The 11,127-nt window shown below is 39.1% G+C and overlaps 1 protein-coding gene across 1 annotated transcript in view; it reads left to right on the top strand.

The window, feature by feature from the left end:
* Positions 1-10,543, top strand: part of kcnj3a (potassium inwardly rectifying channel subfamily J member 3a) — a 35,015-nt gene extending 24,472 nt beyond the window's left edge. Inside the window, exon 3 of the mRNA XM_050049732.1 lies at positions 8,688-10,543. Coding sequence (XP_049905689.1) covers positions 8,688-9,280 — 593 coding nt within the window. The 3' untranslated portion in view covers positions 9,281-10,543. The remainder of the gene's footprint in view (positions 1-8,687) is intronic.
* The last annotated feature ends 584 nt before the right edge of the window (positions 10,544-11,127 follow it).

Genomic DNA, 11,127 nt, shown 5'->3' with positions numbered 1-11,127 from the left:
TATGAACATTATTCCTTAGTCTCTGTGACATATTAGGAGGATTTTACGACTATTTGCTTTAGATTTCTTACATATAGCTCCTTTAAATTGCAAAACTAACACATTACTTGTTACAACGAAAAGTAATTTGAGTACCTGTTACCCCAACACTGCATTTAAACTGTTAAATATGATAAAAATGAGATGCTCAGGTGAACTGAGAAACCCTCTCAAAACATGAAAATCCTCAAAAAGAGACATTTTTTTTGCTCACAGCAACAATATAATAAAACAGACAGTTTACACTCAACAATAAATTGAAAGTGAACCTCAGTATGTGACAGCTGGACTATTACAACATTCAAATATCTCTTACATGTTTTTATAATTCAATAAATAGATTTAGTTTTTAATTAAGTACATGTTCATCTAATACTTGGTTCCTTTACTCATGGCTGTATTGATTTTTAAGCATTTGGGAGCAGTGGAGCAAACTGTAATCACAGCATTGACACATTTACACCTTACAAATTTGTTACAGCCAATGTGTTAGCAAACAGTTGGCTAACTGTATCTCCAGCAGACACGAAGCAACATTTGCATTCATTCAAAGTAGTGTTTGCGGCCACCTGGGCAATATGAGTCCACTACTCACTCCTCTTTTAGCTCTGTTCAGGTCTAAAGGTCTCCAACAACTCCTGAGGAGAGATATCTGTCTCTTTAGCCGCTAAGTGCTCCACTATGTTCACCAGGTAGTGGCTCACTGTGTCTGTCTGCTGTTTGTTGCTGGGCAGGTAGTGTAGAGGAGGTTTTTATAGCTTTGTCACTCCTGCTGCTGCTGGAAATGATGCAGATGAGAGAGATGGGAGCGACTCAAAAGCCGTGGGCTGTAAAACCAAAATAAAGAGCTGAAAGGTGCTAAAATGTTCTGGAGAGCTGAGGGGAACTGCAAACGTTATTTTCTATGGGTTTATTACGACAAGTGACCCTTTCCAATTACACATAATCATTTTTACACCTTTTTTATTTGAAATTATTGATAAGTGCCGCTTTAAGTAGTTTGTAAATACAGGATTTTAGCGTCTTTGCATATGACGTCATACATCAGTGTGCTGTCCAGATGGAGGCCATTCAGCTGGAGGCAAACACTACAAACACTGCGCAGATGCTTATGATTTGCACTGTTTAACAGCTGTTCCAGTTGACCAAAGTAGAGGAAAAAAGGGGCCATTTTAAGTCCAGAAAATAGTAGAATGTAAAGCGGAGAAGTAAAAAAACAAACAAAAAAGATCACAAAGAAACAGCGACAAATGTGGACCAAAAACCTCCTTCTTCAGTCTAATTTCAAACATAGATGGTGAAGTGTGTAAAACATGACTTGCTTATAGACGTCTCACCAGACCTTTGGGAACAGTTGACCTAGTAGGTAGAAAACAGCAGTTAGCTAACATTAGCCTGATAGTGGTGCATCCATGTAAAGAGCTAAAATATAATAGACTTATATATTATACCCAAGCACATTTCCTCACCTGGCCTAAAACGAGATGGTACTCTTTTCAGTTGTGAACTCATTCGCACACAAAATAGTTTTAGTCCACTAGACTCCATCTTATAGTTAGACTTATATAGACTTGTATATAGCTTATCGTGAACTATAGACTAGAGTGTATATTTCATTGGCTCGCGATGCAACTTTAGTAGCGTTAGGTGGTCTGGAGGACGAGGTCATTTGCATTAATGATTATGTCCACGCCTGGGAAACTGATCAATTTGTGGGGGGAAAAAAATACTTTTCTTTGTTTTGTATAGATCACATCTGACACCAGTTTCAATTTTCTGATGATAGCTGCTGCCTGCAGATTGATCCAGCCCTTTAATGTAGTCACTCTCCTCAATTTTCAGGTCACTCAGTGTATGGATTTATCACCTCCTGCCCTCCATCTGAATTTTGCACGTCATCATAGTCATGTGATTGCAAACAAACTATTATCATTGGGTTTTTTTTGGCACTTCTTAGGTTGATTAATTATTTTGATAGTATTTGAACTGAGCCTTTGGATACCCTCACATGTTGATAAGACTGGTAGCATAACAGTCATTTGCAGAATCATTATCTACACAAAGATATTTCATTGTACAGCTGCTGAGAAATAGGTGATACTGTAAGTTGATGTTGAACACACAGCAGTGTGTTTTTGTGACCATGAAACATGTAATATATGTATGTAATATTGGTAAAATACCCAAACATTGCTGTTTATTAAAACAGAGATTATATAACAAGGTGGTACAGATCTCTTATAGTGCATCACTTCACTGGCAAGGATCACACCACTGAAGATTTGAAATGTATTAGTATTGGCTTATACTGAGTGACAGAGGGGAACAGATAATCATTTACTGAAATTAGAAGTGTAATAGATCCACAGACTGACAAATTTCTCTCCTAATGAGCTGAGTGAGGAATTGTCTCTCTATCGATTCCAATGATGTTTTTCCCTCCTGGTTTCTTCTGCACTCTTCTTTCCCCCGAATAAAGCTAGTGTGGTTTAACTCTATTTTTTTATTATAATGATTTGAAGAATTAATTAATAAATAAATATGCTATGTGTTGATTTGCGCTTGATTTTTGTGTTGATTCTCGTTAGAGCTGCAACAAAAGATGATTTTAATCACCATTTAATCTGACAATTACTTCCACCGAAAACCAATTTTTTTTTTGTCAGAAAATATTTTCAAAATTCCTCCAGAGCCCAAGTCAGCCTATTCAAATAGTTTTTTCCTTGACAAACAAAACCCAAAATATTTAATTTGCTTTTATATAAGAGAAAAGGCAGCAGATAATCCATCTGAAACTGCAAAATTTCTTAGCTCTTATTAAAAAAAATCATAAATTAGCCGATTAAAAAAATAATTGCAGGATATATATACATATATATATATATATATATATATATATATATATATTTAAATTAATTTTTTTTTGGCTTTTTGCCAGGGAAGTTTCAAGTGTGAAAGGGTTTGAGAGAGGGGACGAGATGCAGCAAGGGGTCAAGGGCTGGAATTGAGCCCGCGGCTGCTGTGGCAGGGAAATTGCCTTTGTACCGCTCTACCCACTGATCTACTCAGCGGCCCAATTGTATAATATTTTGATCTTTTTAATTTGTAAATTTTCAGATGAACTGTAGGATTAAATGCCCCCAGATGGGTTGCAAATAATTCCGTGGCTGGACCGGCTACTAAAACAAAGAACAGAGAAGCTCGGATTACAACTCACAGAGACGGACCGCGACTTAATTCTCTGCTCAGGACTCATTATAGCTTTACATTGCAAGTAGTAGTTTGCTGCTATATTAATGTTCTGAATGTATTATGTAGCACCTTTAAAAAGACACACTGGAAGAAAAAAGTTGACACACAGTACACAATGACATCATTTCAGGCCAGTATAATTAATTTGCTATTATACTGAATATAGTAAGATGCGGATTTTTCTAGTGTCTAAGCGGTTAAAGAAGAGGCGGACATTTTCACTGCAACACGCCTGTTATGATTTGTGAAAACATGCCATCAAAGGCAGAAACAGCATAAAAGATCTTAAAGAAAAAAAAAAGATAGAGCCAGGTGTGCCTCGTAGAGAGTGTAAAATATGTACAGAAAATACTCTGAAGCTGTGTGAGCTTGTTTGGTTTCACTTTTTTGACATACTGTATGTTAAGTGATGTTACCAACACCTCTAACTGGCTGTGACAACACTGCACACCACACATCTGAGGTGTTTCTTTCTCGCTGGTGAGATGTTCTACAGTTGCATGTTCCCGGCAGCAAACTGCAGCAGAGACAGGATAGGATTGTTGTTTTCCCCCTGCTTCGTGTGTGTGTGTGTGCGTGCGCATGTGTGTGTTTATGACACAGTGCTCATGATACTGACTGTGGTGCCATGAAGATGACACAGATATAAAACAATATACTGTAAGAGTGATGGATGGTGGAGGAAGAGAAAATCGTTCTGTGCTTTAGTAAAGATGACATTTGTAATATGAGCTCCGGCCTTCACTGATGGGAAGTCACCAAAATATATGACTTACCTCTTGTGTTGTAAAAGGTCACGTTTCAGAGACAGTAAAACCATTTTGGTCTGACTCTGGAGCCGTATTGATGATTTGACCCTGCCCTAAATAGAAAATCCATTTTGAGCAGTTTGGATGTCGTGATCTGAGAGAGAGAGACTTTTGTTTTGTGTTGTCGCTGTTACTTTTGACCAAACTCAGCAGTGAAGAGGTTTATGGCTGTCGCATGCACACATTCCTACAGTTTTGTTTCCATAGAAACACTGAGTCCCGGGCAGGCGTGTATTTTAGAGTTACATAAGCCTTTACCAGTAATACGAAATACACACCGATATGGGTATTCTCTTTTGACTGGATTCCTATTTTTAGGAATATTATATCCAGTGGAGACATTTTAGAAATCAAGTTTTATTGTTTTCTACTCATGCTATTTTTAGCTCTTTAACTGTACTCAATCTTGAGGTCTCTGCCTAACATGTTTCTCTACATAATGTGTAAACTTCCATCACGACTCGAACTGTGTGTCCTGACTGAAAGTCAAGACGCACAGTTTATTGCTGTGTCTGTTACACTGCGTGCCATATGAATGTGGGTGTTGCACAACAGCTGGTCTTTATCAACACAGTTCTACATATGTGATGCAACCGTGTCTATAATTATGCAACGGCTCAGGCGTCAGCGCTTGAATAATGTATGGAAATTAAATGCATATTAATGGTCATGATTAAGTCTAGTGCCATTGTTGGTTTTTGAAAAAGGGTACAGTTAATTAGACCATCCACATCAGTGAGATTTCTTCTTCTCTTTTTTTTTTTTTTTTTTTTTTTTTGGTGGGGTCGAGTGGATCTTGAGGAGGGGAAACAGGTTGAAGAGAGATTCAGCCCGAGGCCAGCAGGGTTCATGTGTTTCCAGAGACTATGGTCTTACAGTAACTCCTACACCATCTGCAGGAACAATAGAGCATTATTAATAGATGTAAGATGAAGCTATTTGGGTCTAGTGTATTACTGTAGCAACCTTTTGCCTCAGGCGCAATTTCATTTCACTTGTTCCAACCTTTTTCCTCATCATGCACCAGCAAAGTTGCTATTGATGTTCCAGTCCTGTATTTACTGTATGGATGTCAATATAACGCCGCAGCATCGACTCTGCTATTCAATAAAGCAGGTACGGCTGACTGCTGGTGGTGATTAAGTAGCTGTTATAAAACCAAAACAGAGAGCGTTTTGCACCACAGTTTTCTCAGAATCACTATATGTTGATAATCAAGTGGTGACTGTGTTTTGGCTGGAAGCAATTTAAAAGGCTCACAATGCAATGAGATTTCCATTCACACTTAACTCTCAATCGCTTTGGCCCTAAAGTTCTCATTAGCTTTGCCCGCTTTATTCACTGCAGCACACTTCCATATGCCTAAAGGCTCCGGGACTCTGAAGCAATAGTGCAGAAGTAATACTCTGAATACCCCAAACGCACTTGATGTTCAGTCTCTTGCACATCTGCGATTGTGTACAGAGCTGTTATCAGTGAATTATTTTATGACCTTGGGAATCGGGCGGAATCACAGATGCCTCCAGTTTCGATGATGACATCCCGGCAATCAGCAGCGGTGTCTCACTGTGTGCGAGCGCTTCGTCTTAGTTTGGACCCAACTGTCGCTGCTAGAACAATATTAAGCTGGTAATTAAAACATGTGATAATAACCTACTGCCGTCGCTGATTTCCTAATGGATTTCAACAAGTCTTAACATGAGTGCCCCCAGCCATTCGCTGAAATAAGGGCTTTTTAGGGCTGATATAACCAATTTAGTGTTTTGATTCAGATGTAAACCTAATTATAGATTTTCTATGCTCACGTTCAGTGAGAAATGAAAGTTGTTTTTTCAGCAGAATATTAAACATGCCAAGATGGATGGGGCTTTGCTGTGAGCAGTGTAGTACGATGTATTGCACAGGCAGCTATGACAGCAGCTGCTGAATAGTGGTGATGAGTAATCACTAATAAGCATCCAATAACTTTGCATGAAAATAAAAAAATGTTGCTGATCATTAATTCAAAGCTCATGATTTTGCTAATTGCATTAATTTGTTTCCGAGAACGTGAGGGGAGTTTTTAAGCAGGGTTTTAATTCAGAGTCCCCTGTGAGGGAACATTTAGTCTAAGTGTATCATATTCTGCTATCTTGTGCTGAATTTGCAGAGCAGGGTTTACGGGTACACACACACACACACACACACACACACACACACACACACACACAAACCCAGAAAATGCAGAGTAGTAGGATATTTCGTTTTAATTTGTAGCCTCCCAAATGACAGAATTTAACGCTTTTAACTAAATTGTCACACTCATTTTGGCTTTTCTGCAGCTGAACAATGTTATGTAACAGCTACTTCATGTAACTTTTTGTGCTTTGGATTATATTGGATTCCCTTTCTCGTGTCAGAGAGCTCCAAAGAAATTTTTACTGTGAGCTAGACCTCCTGAAGCCTCTGCTTGCAGCTGTTACTCCTGTGGGTTCCAGCAATTTGATTATCTTAATCCTCTATCTTTTGGAGCTACTAGCCAAGCTTGAGGTGTGGACTGAACTGTTAAGTAGTGTAAGTGGTGCTGGTGGAGAATACCTACGTTTTTTTACCAGAAGCTGCTTTTTTCTCCCTGAAACAAGTATTCTTCCCCATTAAGTGTTAGTTTTTTCTCCATCAAATGCACATTGCACATTGCAAGTGCATCATATCAACGTTTCTAAAGTGATGCAGTATATGCGCTTTAAGGAGGAGATTGTGGATCACGAGACAAAAAGGCAAGACACTTGCCAAGCTCCACATCACTGTTCAAGACCAACAAACAACAAAACTGTGTTTCAATTGGCTTTTTAGGCTCTAAACGTGGGTGTTTTGTAGCAACCCATTTATGTTTTTCCAGCAGGTTTTTAGGCTCCAAATGTAGGTGTTTTGTAGCAACCTGTTAGTGCGTTTCCATTGGCTTTTTACCCTCAAAACATGGGTGTTTTGTGGCAGCCTATCTGTGTACTACCATTGGCATTTTAGGCTCCAAACGTGGGTCTTTGTAGGAACCCATTTATGTTTTTCCAGCGGGTTTTTAGGCTCCAAACATAGGTGTTTTGTAGCAACCCATTGATGCGTTTCCATTGGCTTTTTAGGCTCTAAACATGGGTGTTTTGTAGCGACCTATCTGTGTGTTTTTGTCGGCTATTTAGGCTCCAAATGTAGGTGTGTTGTAGCAACCTGTTGGTGCGTTTCCATTGGCTTTTTAGGCTCTAAACATGGGTGTTTTGTAGCAACCTGTTGGTGCATTTCCATTGGCTTTTTAGGCTCAAAACATGGGTGTTTTGTGGCAGCCTCTCTGTGTATTCCATTGGCATTTTAGGCTCCAAATATGGGTCTTTGTTGCAACCAATTGATGTTTTTCCAGCGGGTTTTTAGGGTCCTAACATGGGTATGTTTCAGCAACACGTTGATGTGTTTCCATCGGCTTTTTAGGCTCCAAACATGGTTGTTTTTTAGCAGCCTGTCTGTGTATTTCCATTGGCATTTTAGGCTCCAAACGTGGGTCTTTGTAGCAATCCATCTGTGTTTCGATCGACTTTTTAGGCTTTAAACATGGGCGTTTTGTAGCAACCCATTGATGTTTTTCCAGCCAGTATTTAGGCTTTAAACATGGGTGTTTTTTCGCAACCCAGTGGTGTGTTTCCTTTGTTTTTTGTTTAGGCTTGTAGTGGGTATAGTGCCATAAAAAGCATTTGTTCTTTACCAAGACATCACTGCTTTTCCTGCAGGGATTGTGCCCCCCTAACCAGATATTTTAAGCCAAAACACAGTTTTTTCATAACCATAACCTAGTGTATTTTGTGCCTTAACAAAACACATTAACCACAGCGTTGTTCTAAAGGAAGGTTTCAGTGTATTCACTACATAATAACAACGCAAATGTAACGTGTCTGTGGTTTGCAGAAACAATGCCAACATATTTTCTAGTGATTGTGTTGTGTCTGTCTCAGATCAGCCTTGAGCTGTTTTGAATGCATTATGTTGAAACCTCAGGTAAAAAATAAAATACCATAAGAAATATACTGATATCAAATGTACAAGTGCTTTGGCATCTCCTCGTGAACACTAATTTCAGAATGGATCTGGCCTTGTATGATTAAATAATAAGCTATTCTTATAAAACACACACACAGCAAATAACTCAGCTGCACTTTTAATTATCTTTCAAGTTAGGCTGGAAATTGCTCATAAACATCATGTTTGGAAACTGAAAAATCAATTAGGCTTTTTATTTAGGCAGCTGGCTCTGTAATACATTAAGTACTTATTCATGGAGGCACTTTTGTTTGCAGTATTGTTTGTTTTGTGATGTGAAAATGGCAAGAATCCTGATGAATAGCATGTTGTTGATTCTCATGGAACAGTGCCAAGCATATAATTAAATCAGGGCTCTGCGGTTTAATACTAGAGTCGTGAAACATTTCATCTTTAAATGTTAGTTTCCACTGCAGCGAGAATGACACATAAGTTGCCATAATTTTTTAGGTCTTGAATTTGTAGAAATAAATCTGACAACTCATCCAGTCGATGGTCTTTTCCTCTTTTATTTTTTGTGTTTGACAGGGATGACCTGCCAAGCAAGGACATCATACACCGAGGACGAGGTCCTGTGGGGACACCGCTTCTTCCCAGTTATCTCCTTGGAGGAAGGCTTCTTTAAGGTGGACTACTCTCAGTTCCATGCCACATTCGAGGTGCCCACCCCTCCGTACAGCGTGAAGGAGCAGGAGGAGGCCCTGCTCCTCTCCTCGCCCCTCATGGCTCCGTCCCTGTGCAACAGCGGGGAGAAGAACAGCTCTCTGGACTGCCTGGAGACCCTGGAGGACAATGACAGCACCACCAAGCTGCCCACCAAGCTCCAGAAGATCACAGGGCGGGACGGCCTGCCCAAGAAGCTCCTGAGGATGAGCTCCACCACCTCAGAGATGACTTACAGCTTTGGAGACCTGCCCATGAAGCTGCAGCGAATCAGCTCTGTTCCTGGCGTCTCTGATGATAAGCAGGCCGGTAAGGTCAAGATCAGCACAGAGCCCATGAGTAAGTCAGTGGCGGACTTACCTCCCAAGCTGCAGCGACTGGCTGGGGGAGGAGGGGGTAGGATGGACGGACACCTGCCACCCAAACTCAGAAAGATGAATTCAGATCGCTTTACATAGAGCAGGCAACATATTTTAACTTATGCCATCCACCTTTATTTCCCTACCTGAAGCCCTTGTACTATCCCTGATTTATTAATGGACAATATTCTTATATTAAAAGAAATGTAGAATATGTGCACAAATACCTTATATAAAGTAGGGTGATGGAATTGAGCACATTTGTCCCTGGATGTAAGTGTACATGCTATGACGAAAGACCTCTGATATTTTTTTTAGGATGATGTACAATTAGCACAATCTGGCATGTAAGAAACAGCGCATGTAGAACAGAATCTCAGTAATTTCCGGCATGACATTTATTGATATATTATTTTACAAAAACAATTTCATTAGTGAATTTACTGACAGTGAAAAATTGCACAAAGCCATATGATTTACGACGTGGAAAACCTACATTACATGGTTCTAATTTGTGGTGACGAAAGGCACATACATTTGTTTTGAGTTGACTGCTTTTGTTGTTTAATGTAAAATTGTGGCAATGTTATGTTGATTGCATGCTCCTCTTATTGACTTAGCTATACAAAGGTAATAGACAAAGATGTTTAGCCTTAACTATATTACCTTGTTTCCATTTTCATGTTTGTTCACAGCTGGATTTTTGGTATTTCATATAGACTATTTTACCATGTGCGATTTTATGACTTTATTAGTTGATCAATTACAGAATATGTTGCTAGATGATGCATTTTTTCTTTTAATTTGAAAATGCATTATTTGCATCATATGACCTGTCTGAACTGGGCACAATTTTCACTTGCTTATTAAAGTAACACTTAAGTTGAAAGAGTCAATCAATACTTTTACTTGATAAGCACAAAAGCAATCATTATATAATACCCTGTGATATTAGAAGGCATTTAAGGGACATAAATTAACTGCTTAGGATGGTAGTTCAGTACTGTGCAATCATTTTGTTTCATTATATAACAGAATCAACTTAACCTACAGTAGGCCTGTGTGGTCATACAGAACACTTCATTAGAATTTCAACTTAGGTGTTACTGGTTAGATTTAGAGGTGGGCCCGTAAGGAAATCATAACCTTTGTCTTAAGGGCCCATAATCTCCCTCCTCTGTGATGAAAGCAATAATATTATAATGACTATAATCTTTATATAGCCACAGGGTCTACCGCAGCCCCATATTCATTCTGTTTACTGAATCCATGCCATGAAATCTGGTTTTCTCTAAATGCATCAAAGACATTGTATGATACCCAATCTCTTCAGGAATAAAGATCTAACATAACTGTTTAGCATCTTGCTACTTTGACTAGATGTAACGCATGCTTTACCCATTTAAATCAATAAAATGTTGTTATTATTACGTATTACAGGGGGTGGTCAAAATGATGGAAGAGCAACAACATGCTTACCTCACTGTAAGAGAGCTGGCCCGTGCGTGTGCACCTACCACCGTATAATAAGTCTGATCTTCGCCCAAAGCTAAGCATATTCAAATCACTGTGCACATAACAATTTTGACTGTTCAGCTGAAAAGCGATCTTCACCCACAAAATGATCATTTGTACATCAGTTACTCATCTTGTGTTGCCTTGAATTCATGATGAAAACATCGTTTTTCTAGCGTGCCTCAACGATGGCAGAAGAATTGAAAAACTGAGAACGTTCTTGATGAATTGGAGTAAAAGGCGGCAGCGGAAACACACAGTACATGATAAGGCACACAATCACTGGCACCCTTCTATAAGGTAGCGTATAATAAATGACGTGACAACACACAAAGACCTTGGAAGGATGTTTTTTTTCTGCTGGCGGAATTGGCACGGTGTCTGATAAGTGTGGATAAATGAAAAATGAAAATGAGTTTTATTAACGAGTT

The sequence above is a fragment of the Epinephelus moara genome, chromosome 7 (assembly GCF_006386435.1).
Source record: "Epinephelus moara isolate mb chromosome 7, YSFRI_EMoa_1.0, whole genome shotgun sequence".
Taxonomy (NCBI): Eukaryota; Metazoa; Chordata; class Actinopteri; order Perciformes; family Serranidae; genus Epinephelus; species Epinephelus moara.
This window is presented reverse-complemented; position numbering and strand designations above follow the sequence as displayed.